The sequence below is a fragment of the Rhipicephalus sanguineus genome, chromosome 9 (genome assembly GCF_013339695.2).
Source record: "Rhipicephalus sanguineus isolate Rsan-2018 chromosome 9, BIME_Rsan_1.4, whole genome shotgun sequence".
Lineage (NCBI taxonomy): Eukaryota > Metazoa > Arthropoda > Arachnida > Ixodida > Ixodidae > Rhipicephalus > Rhipicephalus sanguineus.
The window spans coordinates 8,201,801-8,229,794 of record NC_051184.2 but is presented as its reverse complement, the minus strand read 5'-3'; the positions used below and the strand labels follow the sequence as shown (position 1 = coordinate 8,229,794).

The window sequence follows — 27,994 nt, the reverse complement described above, 5'->3', positions numbered from 1 at the left end:
AACGCGCCCGCAAGGCTGATGTGTATTTTCGCATTTGATGCAATGCCCGGTGTACCAGCGTATGCGATGCACCGTAAGGAGTGCCGATTGTCGCCTGTAGAATGAATTACAACGCTCTCCTGTGGTTGTACATGAAGCTCGAGAGCATGATGATGTCAACGCACCACTGGATTATGTCGATGCTGTTCCAGGATTTGCGATCCCACAAGTACGTGGCAAGTTTCAGCGCATCGTTCATGATCGTCGGCATCCTTGTGCTGCTCGTGAGCCTCGCTTTAGTGTGGACTCCGTCTGTCTGGAATCTGAAGCGGCCGCAGCAAACAGCGTCCAAGTTAGAGCTAACGCCTTACAAGAGCACGGAGATAGCCGACCAGCAGAGTACACGCACGCTGCCAAATTTCCTGCCGGACAGCAACGATCTCGAAGTGACCGAAGAAGAGATCGTCGACGTCTACAACCACCTTCCCACCCGGAAGAGGAAAGATGAGAACGACAGAAACGGTAGTTCGCCTTTGTTAACAGTACATTTGTTATTGCTGCCATCATCAACCTGTCGTAAAGTATTCTCCACAGCTGTTTGCCCCTCTCCCCCATAGTTTCCGCCACCTCGCATGTGGGAAGTTGCGTGCGTGCGGCATTCAGAAATCGGCGCACTTTTTTTTCTTATTCTTTTGACGCACTACTATTCGAGGAGCTGGCATGATTCCCAGGTGTCACGGAACTGCTAGACGAGTGAAAACCCGCTTTGCTAACGCGCTCGCGATGACTGATGTGCAGTGGCGATACAGCGCAATAACTTACCGCATGCCGCGTGCACAAAGAGCTTGAAATTGTGCATGTGCAATCGAAAAAAAAAAAAAAGTTGCGCAGCACGCCGTAACTAAAAGTCGGGCACGTGCCTGGGAAATATGGGTTTCAGCATCACTTCCATTGCCCACCCATTTTAAAAGCTGTAAAACTTTAGAATTTTTTTAATCAGTATCGACCGTACGTTGATTTAACTCCAATTCCGTTCAAGATTTTCCTCTGGAAACATCTGCTTGTGGCCACTGAAAAGCCTGAAAAGCGCTGGCTTTTTCGAGTACAGTGTAACGCGATAATTATAAAAAGCTTAATGATGCTATCCAGCAGTCTTGAGACAAGTATAAGCCATTTGCTAGATAATTTACATAACCTACTGGTTCTGAAGCTGCATGGTTGCGGCTAAAGAACGTATCTCAACACTGCAGTTTCAACAGCCCACGTCAAGAGGATGTTGCATTTCCTTTTTTTTGCAGATGTGGAAGCCCTGACCTCACTCAGGGCAGCAATGCACATGGTTGCACTGGGCAAGTACGAGAAGGCACTCAAGCTGTTTCAGCATGCACTCATCCTGAGTCCCAGCCATCCGGACATACTCACAGAATATGGACAATTCCTCGAGAACCACCAGCAGGACTTCATCAAGGCAGATCATATGTACAGCCGTGCTCTTGTTGCAAAACCAGACCACTCGCAGGTATCCATCTTCCTCTTATCATTGCTTAACAAGAGCCTATGCTATTGCAGTCTTTATGCCTTGAGGTAACATGGTTACAACCTAAGAAAAAGATGTCGGCTCCGCCCTCAGCCATCACTGTCCCTCCCACAGAGAATTTGCATAAGCTCTCCATCCAATAGCATTTACTCATTTTTGTGAGGTCAAGCCCTCCCAGAGTGTTCCAGATAGTTGACTCTCCCAGAGACACATGTTTGTGGCGCTGGTTTTAGGTCAGAAACTTGAATATCCTGGTAAACATTACATTTGGCATCGTTGCTTGGCCAAATGTAATGTTTTAGCAGGTAACGCGAACCTTTAACATTAAATACGCGTGGTGTTTACATTAGCCGAGAAAAAGTACTTGCAGCTCGAGCTAAAGTAAGTTAGCACACAAGTTCACATAGCTCACAAGTTCGTGTACTATGTTCCACCTGCAGTTGAATGTATCACATAAATCACTGTAGTTATCAGCAATTCTTGCTAACAGTACTAATTTTGTACATACATGAATATGCAAGTTGATAGGACAGCCAATAGGTAGCCTATTGGTAAAGCACCATTTCCATGACGTGAAGTTACGTACATCCTCCAGCCAGTTGTCATTTTGTCCACTTTTCTAATTTTCCTTATTTCTACATTTAAATTGAACAAAAGTTAGATTCACTGTGTGCTTTACATGGTTGTAACCATCCTCTAGTGGTTTGTCACACTTGAGATGTCATCGTATGGATATGTGCCTGATACATTCTGTCCATTCACTATAAATATTTGCCTGTAGTGCCTGTGAAAATCAGCCTTACATGTTGCGCTGTCCTGTAGGATGCAGCAGAATGAGAGAACACAGTGTCATCACCTTTCTTATGGTACACAAAAGGAAAATGCCGGCTATACGATAGCTGCTCACTCAAATTTCGCATGTATGTTTGTTGGTGCAGAAAATGCTAGTAGTGGAGAAAAATGAAGGCCAAGACTGCTGTGCCAACGTCCTGTCATTGATTCCACACCATTTATCTGTGTTGTGTTCTTTTGGTGCCTTGAGTTTTCATTCAATTAGAGTGTGACCTTGAAATATTTCACCACTCGGGTGTTGTCATAAGTCTGCAAATTTCTTGGTGGATTACCATGCTTTTGCTGTTGGCCAGTTATTTCACATCAAAGGTGTAATTTACCTGTAAAGCATTAAGTACTGTAAAGTTTAAACATGAGGCTGTTTACCCTTACATGTGTAGTGTTCTCAAACAAAATGGTTACGTTTGCTGTGCAGGCACTGGTGAACCGTCAGCGCACGCTACCCGTGGTTGAAAAGCTGGACGAGAAACAGCTGACTCGGATAGACAAAAAACGGCTGTTCCTCATCCAAATCCCAGAGGGTGACCCCTCCCTGAAGCGCATGAAGAAAGAGGCCTACTTCCAGCACATACACCACACGGTAGCCATTGAGGGCAACACCATGACGCTTGCACAGACCCGTATGGTTGTTGAGACACGCACAGCTGTGCCAGGAAAGAGCATCATGGAGCACAACGAGATCCTGGGCTTGGACGCCGCACTCAAGTTTGTCAACAACACTCTGGTCAACAAGGCGCTGCTCACGGTCTCCGACATCTTGGCCATGCACCGCCGCATCTTGGGTCATGTCGACCCCGTGGATGCCGGAACCTTCCGAAGGACACAGGTGTTTGTGGGTGAACACACGCCGCCGAAGGCTTCATTGGTCCGTGACCTGATGGAGGACTTTGTGGACTGGCTCAACTCCGAGGAAGCGCTCAGGTTACACCCAGTGAAGTACGCTGCCCTCGCTCACTACAAGCTGGTCTTCATTCACCCTTTCGTTGATGGCAACGGGAGGACAGCGCGGTTGCTCATGAACTTGCTCTTGATGCGCGTTGGCTACCCTCCAGTGATTGTGCGCAAGCAGGACCGTGCTCTATACTACGAGTACCTCCAGTTAGGCAATGAGGGTGACGTCAGACCTTTCGTGCGGTTCATTGCGGAGTGCACGGAACGGACATTAGACGTTTACCTCTATGCAACTGAGTATGCCAAGCACCAGAGAGCATTGACAAGCCAAGACAGCAATGAGGGTGAAGTGGCATTTGTCAGCTAACCTGAGTACATACGGACATTGCTAGGAAGCAAGCCAAAGAATGCTGACTGACAAAATCATGGTCAACAATACGAGTGCCCTCCCAGGTCTAGTGTAAATTGTCCGTTGTGTGAAAACCACGAAGGTGCAACTACAGGCGACGCATTCTACCGATTGATAACGAGTTGATAAATTAGCCACAATGCTGAAATAGGTGCGATCAGCAGTGCCTTCCAGCATGAACAAGTGTATATACTGTTAGTTATGCTATTTATGTATTTATGTGCTTGTTATGCAACACCCTTTTTTAAAGGTGTTGATTACACCTTTGTTTGAAGTTGACAGTGGGTAAGAGTTGTTTCGAGATTATGCTCTCAGTATTGTTTTAAGAATAAACGCTTCAATGCACTCGTTAAACAATTTGTGCACGAACATTTCTTTTATTTCGAAACAATGTTCATAACTAGCTTAAGCAATACGGAACGTATAGGATACAGTCCTGTGGTACTCAACAGGAAAAAGATACATCCACTTCCTATCATCTCAAATGTGCAACAGGCATGCTCTAGCACTCTGTATCAAGCATCCAACTATATACCATGTCACAAAAGAGCCTACAAGTTGTATAAAACTACTCTCAGATAGACAGGTTGCACTTATGTTATGCAACTAACCTGTTACTTACAGCCACATAGGCTTAATAAAACGGCTTTTGTTAGGACAAACCTAACTGAAAACGTATCTCTCAAAAACGCTTGTATAAAAGTGTGGCTAGACATAAACATCTCAGTGGAAAATCACTTAAAAACAACCGTCAAAGCCCCTCGTTTCATGACGACATGCTTAACATTCTTTTTCTCACAGGTGCACAACTGATAGCCTTTGACACACACGATTTTTACCATGCATATCCCATTGGTGCGTGTAAAAAAGGAAAAAGCTGCGCGGACATACGGACAACCGTGCTCGCATCTGTGAAAATGGAAAAGATTTGATTTCGAGGACGGCCACAGTGGGCGTCACGCAAATGCGAGGAATCGAGTCTCGAGACATCGGCAGCAAAGGCATTCACACCTCCACCACAAGAGTATGGTCTCTCGATATCGTGTCGCACTGAAAAGCTAGACTGACATGTACAAGGGAGGGGGTAAGAGTTACAAATTCGGAGGTGCACCGGTCGCTGTACCTCGATTTGGACGCTGGCCTGCGCGAATTGCTTTTGCAAGGTGCATCCGATGCTGGCTGGCAAGGGAAGACTGCTGCATTGTAGGCTGCACCACGCGCTACTACTGCGGTGCCGTCATGTACCTGCTTTGAGCTTCTTTCAGGTTCTTTACAATCTGGAAAGAGAACAAGCAGGCACAGATTAACCAGGGATCTAGGAATACCGGTAGTGCTAAACATGAATCAAGTAATCAAATACTTCAAATAATCTTTCACACAAACACGTACACCCATGTACATGAAGTGAAGAAGAAAGCAGGAAAAAGCTAAATCTCAAGCAACTTGACACACCCTGCACGCCCTTGCTGGCAGAACAGTCTGCATGCAACTGAAGAGATTTTTAACACATATGAAATGCATGACTGAAAAAGACTTAATTACCATATATAAAAAGTAAATGCAAAATGTGCTGCGACTCAAATGTTGTAGGTTCGGATCCCACTAAAGGAAAGGGTATTTTTTCGTCCACTGTCATATCAATTTACGCCATAATTACTACTACACTACGGTTAAAGACAATGTCCCCTATGCTTTCTTTGGCTTTGGTTGGATTCATGAGGTTGTGTCTTACAAGGAAACGAGCCCCTAGAAAAAATTTCCCTTCTTTCTTTAATGAAAAGATGACATCACTTTATAACAGCATACGTATTATAAAAATTCCTTTGTTGAATTGTCTTTTGAAAGTCTGTCTCATTCACTTTAACTATATAAGGGAAATAATGCACAAGTTTTTTCTTGCCTTCATATGTTTGCGTCTTGACAAAAAACAGGCCCCTCGATCCTATAACAATAATTGTTGGGGTTTTACGTCCCAAAACCACAATATGATTATGAGGTATGCTGTAGTGGAGGGCTCCTGAAATTTTGACCATCTGGTGTTCTTTAACGTGCACCTAAATTAAATACATGGTCTTCTAGCATTTTTGCCTCCACCGAAAATGTGGCTGCCACGGCCGGGATTCAATCCCACAACCTTCGAATCGGCAGTCGAGCACCACAACCATTAGACCACTGTGGTACTGTGGTGGGTAGGCCCCTCGATCTGTACCCCTTCATTTATTAAAAATGTGCAATACAATATATGGAATCAATTAATTCCCTATTTAAGCAATCTGTATGCATTCCAATATTTCCCTATGTAGTCTGCAAGATTAAAATGGAAATTTAATGGAATTTGGATGGAATCCGCATATAGTACTCCGTAAAATTATACGGAAATCATAAAGACTTACTGGAGTGGCATGCATAACATTTCAACAAGCCCTCGATCCTTGCCATATTTGTAACTCTATGCATTTGCAAATGAGTTCTGCAGAATCCCAAAAGGGGGGAGAAGGGTTAAGAAAGGGAAATGTGGCTTTGTGCTTCAAAAAGGCAGTTGTCGATTTCCCTTCTCGTAGGCATTTGCTGTCAAGTGATAAGCCCAAGAGCACAGGCAACGCTGCAATAGCACATGACAACTATATACAACAGCAGTAACATCTAGGTAAACGAAATTATGGTGTGATGTTCTCTAATATACGATGATGGCAAGTGCTCAGGTGCACTTCCACTATTGCCACATACTGCAGATCGGGGTCCTACGTTTAGACCATGGATTACTGCTATCCAGCTATATTTGGAGCATTTCACATTCATTTAATTACAACAGAAATTTTATGTGCATCCTTCCTTCTGTGAAGGATTTAATTTTGAACAGCTGCACGCAAAAATTAACATGTTCGGAATCAGAAAACTGTAATGCAAGAGGAACAAGGACGAGACTAGTACACGGGATCGGCACATATCCTTTACTACTAAACTTGTCCAATCAAAATGCTTTACCAAAAAAAAAAATGCAATAAAACCTTACAACATCTTGCAAATGGTATTGATATTCTGTGAGGGCAAAAGTTCACAAAAAAAGACATGGAGCTTAAGCATGATAGGGCAGCACAACATCTAATGTGAAGAGCTGATTTGCTACACCAAAAACATTAACAAAAATAGCTGCTATTGCTCTTTTTTTTTGCTAGCAGCATTGCGTCATAACATGACACCGTAGAAATGTATTGCACTCAGATACTCCATACCCGGCTAATTTCCAAATGGTAACTGTCAATCTAGCATTGAAGTTCTACTGGTTCACAATGCTCCAAGCTAGCTTAGTTGCAGAAAGCACACAGTACAACAGAAGATATCCTGCCACACCAAGAACTTGTCGAATTCACAATTCAACTCTGGTACTGAACACAGTGAAGGACCTCGCTTGTGATCTTGTGCATACCTGCAGCACGGCTACACTCTGTTTCATACATCAGGTGCGACGCTGTGGAAGCTATGCAAGAAGCTTGTTCAGCAAAATGTCTAAGTCTGCGCGTCTCGCTCTTGGATTTCGTCATTGTAAATGCGGCCTCTGCGAATGGCTTTGGCTGTGCACTACTAGAACTAACCATGCAGGCCACGATACAAAAATAAAGAGACTAAGCGATCCAGAACAACCCATTGACAACTGTACAAATATGTAACGAGGTTTGTTTATTTCTAAGGCACAAAGCATCTTCATTTGTTACAGAGTCTAAAAAGAAAAGAATAACACTACGGGTGGTAAAATCACTGAACTATCTCTTGGCATGAACGCATCTACCACAAGAAGTCTCGCTAGCTGCCACAGTGTTGCACCTGATGTATGAAACGAAGTATAGTAACGAAGAAAGCAGGACACCACAGCAAAGCTGGTGTTGGACTGGTAGTACGTACCTCTTCGTAGAAGCTGATCTGACCGCCCAGGAAGTCGTGCATGGCGGCATTGAAGTCGTGTACTTTCTGCTTCTGGAAGTGGCTCACTTCGGCCAGCATGGCATACGAGACGACATCCATGCGCTGCCGGATCCCTTCGAGGTCCTCCTGCGACAGCTTCACCTCATCGCGCATCTTCTGATACTCCTTGTGCTTGCTCAGGAACGTCTGCATGCGCAAGCATCAGTTGTTGGTCAGTCCATCACCAGGCACCCTAGTTAGCTTCACAATTATTCAACATTGAACAACTGCAGCTCACAGTGTGCTTGACATTCTGAAACATCTCGCAATATTGCACAGATATAAGGTGAGGTTCCACGTATGAAACAAGCGAGCGAGCGAGCGAGCGAGTGACCTTCAATACTGCAAATCAAATTCTTTCGCAAAAGTTACTTGAACGGAGCTTGTGGTGCAAGCGCACACACACACTGTTATGTGCATTATGACATTCCCTAAGCAGTCTTTATCTTTATTGCTACTCTGTAGGCTTGTGCGAATATTCGAGCACTTCGAATATTCGAACGAATAATACAGTATTTGAATTCGCTTCGATTTGAATTTAAATTATTGAAAATTTTGAAGTATTCGAAAGGAACGAATAGGTGTATATTATTCCGCTTATAACACCCCTGTAAAGGTGGTTTCACTGCAGTGGAGGGGTGCTCTACCGTGATTACACCTTTTCAGGAAAAACCCGTACTGCCGCGAAGCCCCACTTCAAGGTTAAATGAACATATTACCCTCTCATCGATTCATCATTTTTTAAGTTTAAAAACTTGTTATACCAGCTTATATGCTCCAAGTGTAGTAAATTTTAAAACGTAACATACTTTACAGGTTATCACTTGCATTCTACCGAAAGCCAAATCCTGCTACTATTCAAAGTTGCTTCCACTCCCTTTGAACCAAAAAGAATGACATTTGCACATGCCTTGTTACAATAAAAAAAAACGTTTTGCAGGCTGGTTGGTGATGACAAATATGCTCGTTTTTCTTTATAATGTGTGATATGTACTATTCGAATTCGATTCGAAATTATTCAAACAAAATCACTATTTGCTTCGAATTCGCTTCGAACCTAAAATTTACTATTCGCACAAGCCTAGTACTCTGGAAAGCGATGTTGAATGACACCTTCAATCTGGCACACTTACACTGGTAACAAGTTGTATAGCATACACAACAACGAGCAATGAAGATGCACTGAATCGTACCACAATGTCCGCGACTGTTTACAAGTCGCATTAACTTTACGACAACCTTCCACAAGAGTACACCCAGAAGATGCATTCGTGTTTAAAACAAACCAGCACTGCTTCTCATTCCTGGACTGGTGGTGCACACATGTGCAAATACTTTATGGTCACAACAAAAATAAATAAATAAATAAATAAATAAATAAATAAATAAATAAATAAATAAATAAAAAACAACAATTACTCTTAACTCAACATCAAAGCAATCTGTAGCTAAATCACTAGTATTGCCAAATTTTGTTTGTTGCTAGTGAAAGGACAGGAGCCCATAGTAATAAAAATACATTTTTCTTTCTTTGCACTATGCCTTCACTATATACAAAATTACAAGAAAGGAAGCAACAGCCCATGTAGCAGGAGGCACGACGTGGCTGCTGCTTCAACAGACACAGCAAGCAGTCATTCAAGTCTATGTTCTCAAAACACTGTCAGCGAAAGCTTCAAGTGCATAGAGCCCTGTTCATGCATTTTGAAATAGGAAAACAAAAATGTGCAGGAAAAGATTATGCCATCTGGGAAAACATGCAACGTGAAGGTTGCCAAAGTTATCACACATTCGCCTGACTACTGGTAGCGACAGCAAAGTGCTGTATGTACTATTATGCGAAGTAAGGATTGTGTTATCAGCAGCGTAAATGGCAATAAACACCCTGTTCTAAAACAAAACTAGGTGTAATGCACCTAAATCTCATCGTACGATTTCAGTTTATGCATGCACTGAACCTTAGTTCTGAAAAATATTTTCCTGGGAACTGACAGTAAAAATTAGTGTAGTACCTGTATTCTGTCCTTCGATGTTTTTGATGGCAAATGTCGGCCTCACAAAACTGTACAAAATGGGAATGTATCAACAAGGTATTTGTTTTGCTACTTGGATGTTCAAGGGACGTGTCTATCCGGATAGTGAGTTCGCCATTTGTTGGCAGGACACAGACCTTGTGGAAGCTGACAATGTCTGGCCAGACAGCGAGGACACCCTTGTACATAAACAGGACATCACCAAGGGACTCCCAGTAGCGCTGGAGCTGCACAACAGGACACAACAACACATTACTGGTTTGCTACAAAGTTAGAGGCAACATCATCAATGCTAAAACAACTCTATACAATCCAAAATCATTTGCAACCCATTTCAGCAATGTGTTTGAAAACATAGCAAAGGTGGAGAGGGAGCCAGTGCTTGCTATTGCGCCGAACTGCCTGGAAATAGTCAATGTTTGTCCTTACGATTGCAAGAACCAATTTATGTGTCAAAGCAACACAATCTATAAAGGGCACCATGGTGGAGAGTTCGGGGTTTAATTTGACAACATGGCACTCTATATACCACAGAAACAGACACAGCACATCTCTTGTACAGGGGGGATGGAAAGAAACACAAACAGTACGGCGCGCTGTTTTCATCGCGCTCTGACCTTGGTGCCAATAAAAAGACGCTGGAGTGGTTCTTGAATGTATCGTGGATGACTACAGTGGCTTTTCATTACCACCAGGCTACGACCGCTTGAAAAGAAATGCGAAACAGCATAAAATGTAGATGCCGCACTGTTTGTGCTTTCTTCCATCACGATAGTACATAGTAACACAACAGATGTAAATCTGCAGAGGCCAGAAATAGGGCCCATGGCCTCAACAATAACTCAACCACGGTAACATATGCAATACTCGGATACAACTCAAGAAAAAAGCGGCTTTTCGCTGTCAGAGGACCCCCCCTCCAGCCAATGGTGTCGCAGCCTCGTTGTGACACGCTTTGACACACTGCTTTGTGACTCCTCTCGTGAGCGCGGCGTGAAGGCGGTCTGCCACGGGGTCACGATGACATGGCGACGCCACTGGCTGGATGGGGGTCCTTTGACGGCAAAAAGCCACTTTTTTTTTTCTTGACTTGTACCCGAGTGTAGTCAACAATAACGTTGAGCTCAAGAGGATGCTCACTATGTGTGGCAGCATACCATATGCATGGTACACCAAGCCTGCACAAAACGTATTTCATCACCATTAGCCAAGGAAAATGAAAAAGAAAGAAATTGCCACATGATACGTGAAGCCCATACCTTGGACTCGTACATGCACCCAATATGCTTGTAGGTCTCCTCCGTGTGCTTTAGGGCCTCCGTCAGCTGAGCTGCAGCTGAGTGAGTAAACGTGCACTGGTCAGGACCTTGTTGCTGCACACATGCTATACTATCAGATTTGACAGCAAAAAATCCAAGTGAACTTACGCAGTGATTTCTCCAGGTCAAATGCACTTGCCAATTCCTTGAGTGAACTAGCAATTTTCTCGCATTCGTACTTGTAGTCTAAAGCACAAGAACAGAGCAGATGATGTTTAATAATGAGTTCTTGAATTTTACATGCCAAAACAATCACATCATTACAAGGTGCACTGCAGTAGGGGGGGGGTGCTGTGGTTTAGTGGGTGGATAGCAAAACGGCGCGTTGTCTGCTACAGCACTTTCGGTTCTAGGAACAGTCAAGGCTCAGCTCGTCGCTGCTTCAAGTTGTGTGCGGTTCAGTGTAATCGGGGAGGAGGCAAGATAACTGGTAACAACCGCGTCGCAGAAAGTACACGTTTTCTCCCCGATTACACTGAACGGCACACACCTTGAAAGAGCGAAGAGCTAGGCATCGAACCGGAAGACGTCATTTTTAGGGATGGGCGAATATTCGGGCGTTTCGAATATTCGAACGAATATTAAAGTATTCGAATTCGCTTCGATACGAATTTAGATTATTCAAAATTTCGAAGTATTCGAAACGAACGAATATATGTATACATTTGGCCGCACATAACCCCCTGTAAAGGTGGTTTCACTGCAGCGTCTGCTTGCTGTGCCGTGAAACAACCCATCCAGGGGAAATCTGCACTGCCGCGAAGCCACACTTCAAGGTTAAATGTACATATTTTTTAAAGTTTAAAAACGTGTTATATGGGCTTATATGCACTAAGTATAAGTAATTTTTAAATTGTAACATATTGCACCACTTATAACTTGCAACCTACTGCTATTCAAATCTTGATACTATTCAAGGTTTCTTCCACTTCATTTCAAAAGAAAAAAGTGACATTCACTCATACCTAGTTCCAATTCTTAAAAATATTGTGCAAGGGTCATGAAGAAAATGCTCATTTTTCTTAAAAATATGTGGTGAGTACTATTCGAACTATTCAATTTGAAATTATTCGATCAGATCACTATTTGCTTCGAACCTGAAATTCACTACTCGCCCATCCCTAGTCATTTTGCTATCCACCTATTCTGACCACCTGGGGTTCATTAACATGCACAGAAATCTAACTGCACGGGTGTCCTTGCATTTTGCCCCCATCAACATGCAGCAGCTGTGACCAGGAATCAAAACAATGTCCCTGAGCTTAGCAACACGGCACCTAATTTGATAAGCTACCATGGCGGTTATAGGTGACTGTTAAATTTCAAACAGTGGGTGAATAGTTTCTACACACAAAAAAAGCATGCAGCACAAATTGAAAGGTGAGCCGTAGTGAAAATTTGTCAAACTAATAGCCGCGTTCTTACAACAGCTGAGAAGCAAGTTACTCACGTTTTGAGCACTTTTTGATCTGGTCCTGAGAGGTTTTGTACAAGTGATTCACGCCGTCGTCCATCTTCTGCGTGAGTTTGCCAAAGGTGTCTGCCCTTGTTTCACTTGTTTAGAGGAAAATAAAGACAAAATATAAAGTTTACATATGCAGTTTTAAACAAATTCAAATATTGAAGAAGGTGACAAGTATTATACACTTACTGTAATCAATCTACACAACATATCAGCAAGAATAATAATGCATTTCTGTATGTGCGCGTGCACAAAACAAAGAGTTGCAGAAAAATAATCTTGACAAGCTACTCCTAAACTGTTACAGTTTACCTGAAACCTAAGATGCGAATTACCGTATTTACTCGATTGTAATGCAAGGAGTGACTTTTCATTGCGTCCAGGAAGAAAAAACAGTAGTTTTGGTAGGAAGAAAAACAGTAGTTTTGGAACGCGAGGATCGACTTTAGGTAGCAAGAATATGGGAAAAAGCTCGCGTTACATTCCAATAAATATGGTAACCGCCCCAAAAATGGCATCGTGAAGTGCCCACAGATAGGCTTATATAGAGCTTACATAGTGCATTCTTTCGTGTGACCTGTAAAATGATAGTCCCAATTCTGGCGCTGACAGCAGTAAAATGGCAAACGTAACATCGGCATTCGACAATATGAAACATCAAGCAGCACTCACACAGCAAGTGGGTCAAGGCTGATTTGCGGCACCTGGAAGGCTGCGAACAAGTTAGTTCCCATGAGTTCGTCCTTCTCTGCTTTCCGCTTGCCCATTTTCCATCTCTGTTTCAAAGAAAGTTTGGGTGTGGGAAGACGTCAAAGCACAGCAACTTTCCATTCCATGCATACATTGCTTGCATTAAACACTAAAGATGACACCATGACCACCAATAATGTTGTAGCGTACTCGCCCCAAGGAGCAGCGAGAAGCAAACACCTACACTCCTTCAAGTCTGGGCAAGAACTACTTTATTTTCTCAGAAAAACAGGCTTCGAAAGCGACGACACAAAAGGGGCGTGGCTGCGTATCTCCCGCGGCACGCCGGAGATAACGTGAGGCATGTTGACCGCGTATGCGCCGTGCGCCTCTGTGTAAGAATTGGTATGCGCACACAAATAAAAATGATCGCGGCCACCGGCATCAACGCCCGCTGCAATGTCAAACGTAAAATTACTTTTCATATTTGACCTTCTAATGTCATGTTATGTAGCACAATAGCCTGCCAACCATCGCATAGATATTCGTAAAGGTCGCATCCCCAACTTGACAGACAAAATGTGGAAAAAACATCAATGCAACCAAGAACAACATAGAAAGAAATTACGATATTTTCCATGTAATGGTGTATCCCAATTACCGAATTCTGAGCAATTGTTACAAGACAGCAAGACCTCTAATGCCATAGATGACACCGAAGATTACTCAATCACCGAATGTGCTGGCGAACCGAGCGTAAGCAGCAGAGGCAGAACTAGCAAAGATTAGCAGCCAACTGTGCGGCGTCTACATTGGATGCCCATAATATGTCTTGCCAATCTGTGTGTGCACACGGCATGCAGGAAGCCACCTTTAGCACTGCTACTTGTAACACACCACACAACGTAACACCGCTACTACGGCTGTGGTAACTCGGTGAATCAGCTGACATCAAACGCTGTTTTAGACTGCCACTTACCCCAGAAAGCATTCTCACTAAGATTCGAAAATTGCTGAATTGTATGATGTACCTTTGCCACGGCTGAAACTTTAAAGTGAAAGCCTTACATGATCCATAAGTAAAAAACCTGGTGTCTTGCATTGGCAACATGAATTGTTCTAAAAGTCACGTGTGGTGTGTACACACATTGCCCAAGGAAGAATTAAAGGCAAGTCAAATGTTTAAAGTAGCAAATGTATGCCAAGTGATTAGAAGTGATCATTAAAATTAGGTGAATCAAATGTACATAAGCATGAACTAAAGGGAATCAAAGGTGAATTAAATATGAATGTCATGTGAACCAAATGTGAGAGCATAAGCTTTTGCCTGTGCTCTACTCAGTGTTAGCTAAAGGGACGGTCAATCTTTTGTATCTCTTTAGGTTCTGAAAAAAGAATGTTTTTCTTAACGGTCGAAATTTAGTGGCGATGTTGCAGTTATTCACGGGTCTACAACGAACACGTGGCCGCGAGAACTTTTCAAAATGGTGCCGTAATAGTGGAGTTACACACTTCTGATGATCGAAATACAGCCCTCGCTTGTTTCGTTCTCTCCTTCGCTACGCTCCATTCGTTGTCTCTTCTACTGGCCAAGTGTTCCTTCTTGCTATGTGAGGAGGGTAAGCAGAGAGTGCGTGCCTGCAGGCAGACAAACAGGTTCTTTTGCTGCTGATATGACCCGATTCTCCTGGTGATGTCACAACTAACGCTGGGGACACTGAAAGGGCTGGAAACAAGCGTGTGATTGTTTCTTTATTTTGTGGTGCGCCCGCAGCATGTGGCAGTGCTGCGTTTGGAACGTTTGATCGTGACAGCACTCTAAACTTTATGCACGTGCTTACTTGAAATACAGTAGAACCTCGTTGATACGTTTCCGAAAAAAAACAAACGCGGAAAATAAACGTAGGACCCGGGAAAACGTACCATCCGAATCCAGTAAAATTTGAGGCTGACAAGGCCATATTGAGGTGGAAGGGCAAAAAAACATTTATTTCTCAAAAAACATGGAGGGACTCTTCAATTTTCGAACTCCTGGCATCTTGCTGGCAGCCAGAGGTCAGCCAGCTAGTTCTGGTCCTGACCGAAAATAACGTCGTGGCCACGTGTATTGAAATCCCGAGAGAACCCGAATATTGCAAAATCGAACTCTGTGACAACCAGTGTAAACGTAAAGAAACGCTACCGCCGTGTCAGCAGACGAAACTTTGCGCCGCATGAGCATCGATTCTTTCTGCATTGCCGCTTGGAAATATGGGGCTAGGTTGGCCGAAGAGCAGAAGTGATATTCTCAAGCATACGCATTTGGGATACGCGTGACTTGCCCCGTCCGTGAAGAAAAATCCGCCCTGCTAAAGGCTTAATTAACAAGCTCAACTCTTTGCAGTGCACGTAACAATCGTGGTACAACACGATATGCGAAATCTCGCGAAAGTGATGAGCGTCCCCTAAAGCGACAGCTATTCGCGGCAATCGCATACTACGTCGCATACTCGCGCTGATCAGTTTGCGTTCTGTCTTAAGGGGGGACGCGGGGATCAAATCGCGAAAAATGGCAAAAAAATCGATTTTCTGAAAATCACATTTTCAGTTTCTGTAGCCCTTTTTCGATCTAATTCCAAAATATCTTCGCTGAAAACCACGTAAAAGTGCTATTAAAAATTGTTGCGCCCGCTGAGGTGGCGAAAATTATCGCGGAAATCGCAAAAAAGAAAGCGTTTTTCAAAAAATTATAGCTCCCTAACGACACGACCGAGCACCACCATCTAGGGCTCGTCTGAAAGAGCATTTCTCCGTCTTCAAATTCCCCGCCTCAGCTGGCTCCTCCATTTAAAAACAAGCGCACAAAAAGCAAACGTTTAAAGGTCGTTTCGAGGCCCCCGATTGGCCGCGGCCGCCATGATGCTCCAGCGCGCCTCGCCATTGGTCCGATGGTCGCTCCCGATGTGCGTCGTCTGCGGCTTCCGCGTTGCGGGGTCACGGCTGTCGAAAATCACGCTAATTACTGAAGTGTTCGCACTCGTTTTGTGTTCGCTGGACGACGATAATTACGCGTTAGCAGCTGCGCCCGGAAGCTCATTCCTCAGACCGTGCATCAGACTGCGATAGCCCGACGCGCTCTTCGCTAACATCGCAGAAGCACGTCTCGGACCTGTGTTGCATTCACTCGTCGGACCCGCGGTTAGAAGTTCTACCCGTCGGCATCTCGGACCTCGTGACGAAGACCGCCGCGGGACGACTTTTTGTGCTCGTGATCGAACATGACTAACTTTGAAACATCGGGCACCGCGGCAGCGCACACCGCGACCGTGCTTACTGCTCGGAGTCGTGGCTAGGCCTAACTACGTTCACGGCACCGACGAATTCGAACTTTGCGGGGAAGAACATCGTGCTAGCAGACATGCGAAAGCGAACAATCCGCAATGCGCTTTGTTGCAAGCAACTAATGATATCGCCCGCTGGCAGCTCGGAATCGCTGATCGGCATTTGACGCATCGGCAGCTGCGCCGCGGACCCCACGGCCGCTCGATCTCCCCAAGTTCGTCGCACAGCGATCGCTCGAAGCACCGCGACAATTTCGCGCGTCGGCGCCCCAAAATGCGAGGCCAAGCATATTGCACGCCGATGTTTCATCGCTGCGGCTTGGCATATTGCGCATCGCCAGCAAATGCCGCCACCCAGCATATCGGGCACAGACTTGCCGAACCCCGCGGCCGAGCACTTCGCGGGGAAATAAGCACTCAGTGGTGATGTAATTTAGGCGCGCTTCAAGCCGTGCATGGTATCGCAGCAAGCTTTTGTAAATGTACTGAAATAATGAAAGCCTCGCCGACTACCATTACCACGACCGGGTGAATGATGAAGCGTATCAAGGCGGGGGTGACAAATAAACTTGTGTAAAGGAGTGGACGAATTTTTATCTGCCAAATTCGCTTCATTAAAGTACTACTCAGAAATTCCTGTGCCACCAATGTCTTGGCCATAACTGCCACAGCGCACCTAAATTTGCATGCCACAGACTTGTAATATGCAAGTCTGGCCATTAAACCTGAAGGCTCACCCTTCAAAGAGCTGACAAAAGTAACCAATAAAGAAAAAGGAAAGCACATAGTGCAGAAAAATGAAAGATCAAGGACACAAGAAAACCCCTGCAAGCAAAGACACTAAATATTACAGCCCCAGGGCATTTTTATTTACATGTAGTGGCTGTGCAACTTTAGAGCCCGTTTTCTCAGAAGTGTGTTTTGACCAGACTGTCCCGCTTGCAGAACGCGTAGCACGACTATGGCTTGATGGATTTTCATGAGGTCTGTTGCATTGTATTCCCTAATCAATTCTCTATGCTATGACATTCCTATATTTTTGAATTACTCCCTCGTTTTTTTACTCTTTAGCTAATTTGACATGACGATAACGAATGCATTATGCAAGCATGGATGTAATGTTCCGTGTAAAAAAAAATCGGGGTAATAAAAATATTTGGAGAATGTCATAGCATGAACCATTCCTATGGCTAAAATATGAGGGCAACTTTGGGCTTTTACCATGTTTTGTTGTCACGCCAGGCTTTCTGCAAGTTTGGTATAACAATGATGCAAGTAAAAATTTATAATCTCAAAACTGCTGGAGATATCTTAATGAAACTTTGTAAATAGTCATTCAGTGCACTTCCCAATAAGCATGCCAAATTTCATTGTTCTACGACAAAAAATAAAGAATTTCAGCTTCGATCCCCACCTCCCCCCTTAACTTCAGACATGTGCTATGTTCGCCGCCACTCGTAATCGCACCATCTCGCACGGCGGAAGGGGCTTTAAAAGATAACGCCCGGCGTAATAGCAACAGAAGGTGAAGTCCCCGAGCACCTGCACTTTGATCTGTCGAGTCCTGAAAAAGATGGCGGCGAGCGCGCATCGTCTCGCTTTGGCGTCTGATAACCAAAAACTTTCCAGATATCTTCCAGAACAAATCTTTTCTGGCAGCTTCTGACGACCCGCTGGTAGGCATAATTGCCCAGCCAAAGAAATACACCGACTGGAATTGAGCCGGGCGCAGCAACCCAAAAACGAATGCACTCCGGGAGAAAAGTGTGGGGGAAATTATTGGCCATATTCACTGGGCACAACGGCGGCGTTGCTATGGTTACGGGTCGCGGCGTGTTGTGCAGCGGTGGCGATGCGGCGGCGGCATGTGCGTTTTCGCGGCAAGCTGTTTGAAGATTTTGACGGCCAGCGTCGCCGCCTGCCTCCGGGTCGGTGTGTGGTTGACAGAGAGCGGCGATTGAGCAATTCGGAGAAGACACAGAGGGGATGATCGAGCAATTCGGAAGGGACGCGGAGGGGACAATTGTGCAAAGCAGAGAAAGCGCCGCGGAGGGGGGAAAAGGCACTGCGGAGAAGCTGCCGTCACCGCGCGGCGGTCGTCTGCCACTTCGCGCTTCACAAGTACACGAGAGGGCCCGTTTTGCACACCTGAATGAGAGTTTCCGAGTACAAAACGTATTATACGACCACAGTTTTCCGCGGTGCTGAACGTTGCTGCCGGATAATCGTATTTTCCGGGAATGTATTAACAGGAACATATTACACACAACTGTTTTGGGTTATTTTCAATTTTCACGATTTCGAGCGTAGGAGCCGGGAAAACGTACTAAGCGGGAACGTATCAACGAGGTTCTACTGTACTATATATAGTGTTACACTGCAACGGCAACAGGGACGAAGGAAGAGGAGAACAAAGTACGCCTGTCTTTGAAGCAACTCAGTGTCGGCACAGCAACCCTTCTACCCTTTCATCTATTAATTCTTAAATACACCCCTTCGTAACAGTTTTTGGTGGAGGTATTGATCCCCATACCTCTCCATACCAATATAAAAAAATATTGGAGGTGGTTTAGGGGCCCTTTAAAGAGTAGTGCCATTCCCCCGCTTCACAGCTTCTCCGCTTCACAGTTTCTCCCGCTTCACAGTTTCTCTTCAAAGCTCAAAGTCGTAAGAGAAGCAGCAGCACGCACAGTGACGGGGTACCCACCTTCTCGTCGTTGCACGTGAGGAAGTGCATCCAGACCGAGCTCTGTGACATGACAGGGTGCTGACATATTCTATTGACCCACAACTGCAGCTTCGCCATCCGGTGCTCGATGAAGTCATCCTGGTAGCGGCCTGTTTTACCGAAAATAAATAACGAAAATATGCGATTTTCAAGGCCTTCAGCAACTGGGCCCCTCCAGAAAAAATCCCCGGCTATGGGACCGAGTATTACATGACGATGTGAAATATGATGAACAAAGCATTTTTATAAGCCGTAAAACGTTTTCGCAAGTTTTTTCTGTTTTGCACAAGTTACTGAAGCATTTCACATCATAAAGAAATTTGGCAATTTTGTAAAAAATTTTTGTAATTTAATTGGCACTTATGGAGTTAAAGCTCTCAAGAATTGCCTGGAATTTCTAAAAAAATTTGATTAAATGGAGATGTTCCACGTGAATTAGCACAATACGATTATACGAGGCATGCCTTAGTGGTGGAAACTGGATTAATTTTGATAACCTGTGTTGCTTTAAAAACATGCACCCAAAAAGTAAGTGCACGGGTGGTTACTCATTGCACCCGAATCGAAATGGTGCTGCCGTAGCTGGGAATTGAACCCGTGTCCTCGAGCTTTACTGCCAGTAATTCATTAGCTGGACTATACATCGTTCCGTGGAATAGTCTTATTAGAATTCACATTGTTACTTGTCCTCAGTTGGATTTTTTTGTTTCCAAATTCTGGGCTGCCAAGTTGGGGGATGCGGTCCTCTGGAAGTGATAAAGCAATTACTGAAATATTAGAACTATATTAATAAAGAAAACTGTTCCTAGGAGGTTACAATCTGGGTCTCAGAAAGAAAGTGACTGACCTGAGATCTGCTTATCGGGCAGTGGGGGCACTGGAATAAGGGAGAACTTCTCCTGCAACCGCTCATGAAGCCAGTCAAAGTGCTTGTAGCGGCGGCTCACCGGCACGTCGTTGAACTGCACGAACAACACGACGGGCCTCCCAATCAATACAGCAAGCAACATCAACAGGCAAGATTCACCCAGACACAACATATGTTTTTTGCAGGATTACTGCGTTTGCTGCAAGTGGGTTTCACTGCGTTCAACTAAAGTCACTTAGGTGATAAGCAAGGTTTCTTTTTCTTCATCAAGCAACACTTGCTGCATGCTCATTGAATCAGCCATTGCCGGAAGGGCTCCATACATGATGTCTGCAAAAAAATTCCTCAATACCATCTTCATCATGAACAGCGCAGTAGCCGCTATAAAGTGTTCCAGAGAAGTCAACGGTCCCCGTTCCATTTTCTGTTAGTGGGAAGCTTAGAACAATGAAGCGCCGTCGCATTCCCATGCAATCTACCACACAGTTTTCGAATAAAACGCAGAAGTTGGCCTGAGATTTGGTAACAATGCATGGGGGGGAACAGTAGTGAAGCAAGCAATTTTTCCTTGAGCCTGCAAAGTTCTCATGTTTTCGATAACAACAACTCCAATGGGTAAAACTTTCTTTCACTTTTTCATGTTCGATAGCCTCCAGGAAAACAACTGAAGTTCTTCCAAACACTGCTACAACATGATGGCACCCTCTTCCACTGAATCTTTAAGAACAAAGGTGTACCTATATTGGTAGTTAAAGCAGTTTCAAATTCCCACTTTAAAAACTGTGCGCAGCTTCAACTGATTGAACGTCATGAAGGCTGATTAAACAGCGGAGCTGGTGGCATTAGCATGCCTTTCCTCAGTTTTTGCCATCGCTCTGCGCGCCTTTTCCCCTTTCTCACCAGCACCACCTGTGCTCGAGTGTGCGCTACCATTGGTCAACTCTTACCGGCACAGCCAATCACACTCCAGCTCTCTCCTCCTTTCCACACCACATGTTCTGCTCCCACAATCGCTTCACCTTTGCTCTCCTCCTCACCACCCAGCTTCACCTTCTCCAGATCACTACCCTTTCTCTACCAGGCTCAACTCACTAGGCTAGGCTTCCCTCTCACCGACTTGGCTTTACCTATGCTCTCCCTCTCGTCAGGTTTTGCTCTCATAGCTGGGCTAGAAGGTGCAGACAATGGATCCCCAGGGATTTACCTCGGCTTTAAACAGTTCCACTATTCAAGGAAAAAAAACAAACAGCACAGCATTCTGACAGGGCACAAGGCGAAGAAGGCCCGACACAGCGCTGTTCTTGTGCCATCTTCGTCTTGTGTCCTGTCAGAATTTTGCACTATATTTCCCTGTTACAAGCATAAACCAACTAGCCCTAACCTCAAGCCAGCAAGCGTTAATCCACTGTTAAAAAAAACTGCCTAATTCATGCATAATGTCAGTCCAAAATACAACAGCTAGTGCCACAGTGCTAAACAACTTTCCACTGAACATCTTGCTGTATGATGCACTTGCCCTTGAAGTGGGGGATGAACAGGCTCACCGTTGGTTTCAGCTGGTAGGCAATGTAATTCTTGAAACCCTTGAACTTGCTCTCCTTTTTGGGGGAGGACACTTCGCAATAGTACGGGTCCATGGTGCAGGCCCAGCTGATCGTTCCGTCGCACTCCTGCCACATGAAGAGAGCCACAGGGTCTATCACATCCCCCCTATCTGGTATACACTGACTCGCACATCGAAGCTGGCTGGGGTGTTGAATGTAGTACAGGCAAACCTCGTTATAACGAAATAGCATCGGGATCAAAAATTAGTTCGTTATATCCAATATTCGTTGTAAGAGAAGATGATCGGCTCTAACAAAGTGGCACTCTTGCTTGCGCAATAATCCTATATGCAAAAATGCATTATTGCAGTCTTTAAAACCAATATAAAAGAATCAATCCTTACTTCTCACCTTGTGGCATTTCAAACTTCAGTTCGTACAGCAGCGCAACTAGTCAAATGCACCCTTTTTTTTTTGGCTGGATGACCGATATTTCCACAACTTTTACAAGCAATTAATAAAGTCTGGTTGTGAATTGTCTTTCAATATTTACTTTGCTTTTTATGCCACCCTTCGATTCTTGAGACTCACGCGATCGACGTATTTCTTGGTAACGGCCAATGTCGTGGCCGCCCTCGCGTTTTTGGTTTCTTTATAAAAAAGAAAATAAATGTTACTGAAATGAACCGCGACCAACCAAAGTTTGTATTTAGATGGCTATAGTATCAGTGTTCATTATAACGAGGTTCAGCTGGAGTTTATTCTCAGCATTATCTATGCACACAAAGGATTTCTCATAAGAGCAATGTCAATAGAAACTTTCAGAAGACAGCAACTGTGACCTCAAGCTTCCTCCCCTTCAACTGCCATCATTGTGAATGCCCAAGTGACACAATCTGACAAGCCAGTATCGCAGCTAGAAAAAAAAACATTCAATTGCAGCTGAAAAAAACATTCATTTGGTCACAACCCAAGCTGCTTAATGACCCTCTCTCCCTCAAAAACCAAAGTATGATGTGCCTGAGCAGGTGTGACCGCAGCAGACAAGTTACATTTCATCAAAGAATATATGCTGTGTCATGTTAAGTGGCGCGACTAGGTCAAATGACCTAAGACTAGCACAGGGAACCAGACTAAGAAATTGTGTGTTTAAATGTCTGGAACATCCTACATGTTTGTTATGAGGGAAGCAACAGTGGGGTGGGGGGCAAGATTTATTGTGATCCCATGCGGTGCTTTGATCTGCACACTAAGTTTGATGCACAAGTGTTTTTGTATTCAGCCATCATGCATTGAGCTACCTCAATGTAACCAGACTTTAAGGAGGAACAGAAAAACACAGATGGCAATGCCAGTGTTAGCATAAAACATCTTCACAATCAGAACCATTGCATCATGTATTAAAGAGGTCACTAAACCAAATTATACTAGTTCTGCACAAAAGCAAAATGCCATTGCAATATAAAAGCATTGGCACCTAAAATCCCAATAAAAAAATTTATTCTGTTCCATCTTTCCCTTCCATTTTAGAGAACAACAAGTACTTGCCACAATGTGGATCTGCTCGTCACTTGGCACAACAGGCTTGATCAGTCCTAGGAGCCACGATTCCCCACCGGATTTAACAAAATTTGAAAACCTGCAATAAGCGTGAATATCATTTCAGGATGATAAAACAACTAGACCTCTTCAATTCATCTGCCACACAACAAAACATGAAGGCGAAAATCTTCAGAGTAGAGAATGGAAGACAGGCAGTGGGCCACGTTGACAGCCTGTTTGCCAAATGACCATTCCCCGTGTAAGGAGTACCTTAGAAACAAGTACAAAGCCAACCTTAGCTACACAACTTAGGTGTACAGCTAACACTGAGGTATGTTATAAATACTTGGGCACATTTGTCTCAGCTAGGTACTGCTAAGACGTAAAAAAAAAAGAGCACTGCTTTAGAACGAGAACTTACTAGTACTCCCAATAACTGTCTAGATTTAAAACTGAACCAAACTGAAAATGCAGAAGAAGCAACACGAAAGGACTATTACGCATTTTCTCCCCCCACTAAATAATTTTGAATTAGGGACATAAACAGGCACACTGACCGATTAAAACGCTTGACTGTGCCGCCCTTGGATGTGGCGTCTCCTTTGCTGCCAGCCTCTTGTATTGAGGAGCGGTTGGGTGGGAACAAGCCGTAATTGCACGGCCCAGACAGCTGCGGAGGCTGATGCATGTCCTGAAACACAGCAATGTAACAGAGTACCCAATATGTAAATATAATACTCTGGGGCTTTACATGCCAAAAACCTGACACGATTATGAGGCACACTGTAGTGAAAGACTCCAGATTAATTTTAACAACTCCGGTTTGTTTAATGTGCACCTAAATCTAAGTACATGAGTTGCATTGCACATTGCCTCCATTTGAAAAATGGCTGCCATGGTCACGAATCGAAGCGACGTTCTCGAGCTTAACAGCACGACACCTCCTCCACTGAGCTACCATGGCGAATGCAATGTAATACAGCAACATTCTGAAAATTCAAATGGAGGTCCCTGCTTGACGAATGACACAAATGCGGTACCTGTGCTCCCTGATTTGAGTCATCGTCGTCCCAATCGTCATCCCAGTCATCGCCGTTATCGTACTGCACAGACGAAGGCGTCATGGTCGCAGTGGTGGACACGGCTGACTGGCCTGTCTCGTACTTGGGCGGCAGAGGTGGTGGTGGCACTGATGGAGGTGGAGGGCCGGCTGGGAGAATCTGGGAGGCACCGAGATGCAATAATCAATCAAGATTTCTTCGTCAATGGTAACCGAAGCACGCAGCCATGAGACACACAGAGCTACAGTTTCTATGTCTACCTGCCTTTTCATTGTATTTGCACTCAGCCATTTCTTCCTGCAGTCAGATCTTCAAGAACCAGCCAAGCACAACATGAAATATTTGTCGGGTCTTTCGTTATTGTGTTTCCAAACAAGACATGACATTGTTTGGTTCGTGGCAGGTTTCAGAACTGCAGTGGTGTATTGAAGTGCCTCAGGAAGTGCAAATAAGTGTTAAGGCTCGTTCACATCTACAACTAGCACCAGTCGTGCAGCCAAGTTAGTCGCAAAGCAGCTGCTTTGGCTCAGCTGCTTGCTGCTCAAATTTTCAGTCGTGTGCCCGCAATTGCAAGCGCCTAGACCAACCAGATGCGCAGGAACAGGATGCTAGCTTATTTTAAGGGGCAATGGAAATGCAAAGAGACGTGAATTTTGTGTGGCGATGGATATAAAGCACACGCAGGTGTGAACATCAGTCGCCTAGAGTCGCTTTTTTGGTTGCCAGTCGAAAATGGTCACTTGACCGGTACTGGTCGCTGGTATGAATGAGCCTTCATAGACAAAGGATGATGATCTGAAGTACCAGGCGACTTGGCACAGTTTGGCATCCTTGTTGAAGGCCAGCACATTTGATTACACCCTTCTGTTGAACTAGTATGTATGTTGATACTGGTGTAAACTCACTAATGTATGAGCTTAAACAGTATCTCCTAGAATGAAGCCACAAAGGCAGCATTCATGGGCTGGCCTATCGGCAGGATGCCGCCACCCACTTGTCCCAGCTAAAGAACAAAGCAATCGCATGGCTGTGCACGGCAGTCATTGTGAGAGGACATCTCATCTACTAAGGTACATACAAATGGCCAGCAAGTCTAGGACAGACATACAAATGCTCAAAATGGAAATGATACTGTATGTAAACAGCATAAAATAAGAAAAAGAATAACATTTCATGCAAATCATACGAGTGCATGCTACTATTTGTTTACGTCTCCCACATACACAACCCAACTAGATAAGTTATCAAGGTAGAGTAAGGCACAATCTAGTGCTTGAAAGGAAAGGTTATTCAGTTAAGGATTAAAATATATTCAACTTTAAGGGACACTGCACTTGGAGTGTAGCTGTTCCTTTCGGGTAATCTGAAAAATATGCAGTAACTTCCATGATCAAGGTGACAAGCTACCTTGTTATCTTGATTTCAAGGTTAGACAAGAAAGTTGTCAGTTTACTTGCCTCCACATAGTCCTCGGGGAACAACCCAGTCTCGCCTCGGCTGTTAATGCCCTCACACCAGCCTTCTCCAACATTCTGAAAAACCAGAAAAAGTGTTTGCTACCAAACTGCTATTGTTAATCTTTGTGAACACACAGTAAAAAGCAGTCTCCTTGGCTTCCCGAGCTAGGGTAAAAAAAAGGCAAGAGAGGTTAACAGAAGTGAGTGGTAATAACAAAGTCAACAAGTGAAGATTAGACACTGCACACAAGGAAGGCGATAGCATTCAAACGAGCCTGAATAGGAAAGCACAGGCAATGATCAGGATGGCTCAGTGCAGAAACCAGCTTTTTGCATGGCAAGGCATGCTAACAAATTTGCAGAGCACATACTGTCAGCAGCTTTAATGATCTCAAGCATTAGCTGGGTAATTAATCAGTTCTTACGGAAGTGGACTTTCTAAACTCGTAATATCCTTCTTGTTTATAACTTGTTTCTATTCCTACTTCAGCATTTTCACTTTAGAACATCACATAACGTGGATTGTCCTTTAATCTTTTTGTGCATTTTCTGCTCAGTGGATTTGAAAGTGTTGGTATTCATACCATGTGTGAAGTCGAAAAAACACAGTTGTGTGTCCCTTTTGGGCAACTGGGCACTTTTCTTGTTCAATGATGAAGTTTAAGTATCTTCCTTAGCATTTAAAAGTGTGTGGATGTAATACCATAAGATAAAGGTATTGATGGCTTGCCCTGATGACACCGATGCTGCCATCTTGTAGTACCAGCATTGCAGAACTGTGTTCACGACAACATGTGAATGTTGTCAGTGCATCGTGCATGCGTTCTGTCTTTATCCTGCCACTGAAACAGGCTTCCCACAGCAGTGACTAGGCTGTGTTGACATTATCGCAGCCACCATGTTACAGTACCAGTATGTTAAGATGCTGCCTCCGTGTTTCACGTGAAAGCTGTCAATACAATTGAATTCTTATGATTGCCATCCAACATTATGATTGTAAAGAAACGCTGCTCCATCATATTATACAAGCTGTTTCTTCATTTCTGGCAGTTTACTATATATATCACAGTGTTATATTTGCATTTCCTGGTGACCATGCTACAGCTTACATTACACACATACACGCACTGTCAGTGCTGCTTTTGTGCAACTATGATGCTAAACCACATCTTCACATAACACAAAGGGCGAAACAGTGCCTACCACACACAAATGTGAACAAAAATGTACTGACAGCAAAACCTGACTCACCTTGTTAATGACAGTGACTGTTTCATCTGCCCAAATACTAATTTCACCGGGTGCCTGCGCTTCAAAGTCATACAGCGCTTTGGCCTGTGAAGAAAAATATACAACGAAGATGTCACTAATAGTAAATACATAATACGGCGCATCCAATGAAGTAATCTCGTGCGCTGTGCTATGGCGGCTGGCTCAGCTCCAATACTAGAAAAAAACTTGGTCAGGCAACACAAACCGCGTGGTGCGAATGGTCGGAACCGAAATGTTGCGGAGTTGCATGCACGGTGAAACTAAACCAACAGCTAGACAACTATAGTCAGTAACATTATTTCAGTAAGCACAGATTTCGCTGTGCCTGCCTTCCAAACACAAGTGGCAGCATGCTACGCTCGCTCGTGGCGTTATACACGTGATGAGCGTGCTTGCAGCGTCAGCAAATGCTAACTTGACGCGATACTTTTCAGGAGGTGCCTTAACGGTTTATGTTCACTCGGGGCTACAACTTAACTGTAGCATCGAGTACAGGTTTCCATGGAATTTGACTGCCACGATGACTCCAAGATGTTGTATACGAAGTCGCATAACTCGCAACAAACGCGTGATTTAATGCGTTACGTCACCGCGCTTGTGCGCTCAATTACACGACGCCTTGGGCATTGACGTCCAGACGTCACTGTTTATCGACACTCCCTTTCGACCTCGATGAAGTTGGACCGGCCGATTGTAACGCTCGTAGCCACTATTTAGCGTGTGTTGTCCATAGATTAGGTTCGCAGTTCGTCAGGGCTTGAAAGTCTACCAAGACACTCAAAGTCAGTGACAAACAGAGATGTGTACTTTACCTGCCACACTTGCTTGCCGTCCATGTTACGAGGCAAATCAGCTAGCGAAGGGGGTTCCCAGGCGTGTCAGTCGATTTTTGACAGTAGCAATGTCATTCGGATGACGTTTCGCCCATTACCAGCTGTGACTTGTCGACTGCGACGGTTCGGTTAGCTCATAACAGGCCGTTTTTCGCACTTCGCATAACTTCACACCCACCCCCCTGCAGCCTTTGCTAACAGTCACCAGCCGCTCACGACTGCCCCGCACACGTCGGC

General features: G+C 44.4%; 2 protein-coding genes across 2 annotated transcripts; one reads left to right on the top strand and one right to left on the bottom strand.

Annotated features, from left to right (window-relative positions):
* LOC119404559 (protein adenylyltransferase Fic) lies at nucleotides 1–4,357 on the top strand. The gene is made up of 3 exons (XM_037671104.2): nucleotides 1–501; nucleotides 1,278–1,498; nucleotides 2,784–4,357. The coding sequence occupies exons 1-3, from the start codon at nucleotides 102–104 to the stop codon at nucleotides 3,624–3,626; spliced, it is 1,464 nt and encodes a 487-aa protein (XP_037527032.1). The 5' UTR covers nucleotides 1–101; the 3' UTR covers nucleotides 3,627–4,357.
* On the bottom strand, nucleotides 4,028–27,992 carry LOC119404558 (sorting nexin lst-4). Its single transcript, XM_037671102.2, has 16 exons — nucleotides 27,737–27,992; nucleotides 26,904–26,987; nucleotides 25,653–25,727; nucleotides 24,175–24,354; nucleotides 23,692–23,825; nucleotides 23,141–23,231; nucleotides 21,593–21,718; nucleotides 20,028–20,142; nucleotides 19,160–19,290; nucleotides 13,115–13,218; nucleotides 12,431–12,534; nucleotides 11,089–11,166; nucleotides 10,921–10,997; nucleotides 9,799–9,888; nucleotides 7,569–7,775; nucleotides 4,028–4,945 (listed from the first exon to the last, which is right to left on the bottom strand). Exons 1-16 carry the CDS (start codon nucleotides 27,758–27,760, stop codon nucleotides 4,892–4,894), a joined length of 1,674 nt encoding a protein of 557 aa, XP_037527030.1. The 5' UTR covers nucleotides 27,761–27,992; the 3' UTR covers nucleotides 4,028–4,891.
* Nucleotides 27,993–27,994: the final 2 nt, after the last annotated feature.

What these genes read in the sequence shown, in the direction of transcription:
- LOC119404559 (XM_037671104.2), top strand. Translation starts at nt 102, where the DNA reads ATGAATTACAACGCTCTCCTGTGGTTGTACATGAAGCTCGAGAGCATG. An exon ending in AGATGAGAACGACAGAAACG is followed by an intron (nt 502 to 1,277) that starts GTAGTTCGCCTT and finishes TTTTTTTTGCAG; the next exon opens with ATGTGGAAGCCCTGACCTCA. An exon ending in CAAAACCAGACCACTCGCAG is followed by an intron (nt 1,499 to 2,783) that starts GTATCCATCTTC and finishes TTTGCTGTGCAG; the next exon opens with GCACTGGTGAACCGTCAGCG.
- LOC119404558 (XM_037671102.2), bottom strand. Translation starts at nt 27,760, where the DNA reads ATGGACGGCAAGCAAGTGTGGCAG. An exon ending in AGCCTTGACCCACTTGCTGT is followed by an intron (nt 12,535 to 13,114) that starts GTGAGTGCTGCT and finishes CCTCTAAACAAG; the next exon opens with TGAAACAAGGGCAGACACCT. An exon ending in TGACCTGGAGAAATCACTGC is followed by an intron (nt 10,998 to 11,088) that starts GTAAGTTCACTT and finishes TTACTCACTCAG; the next exon opens with CTGCAGCTCAGCTGACGGAG.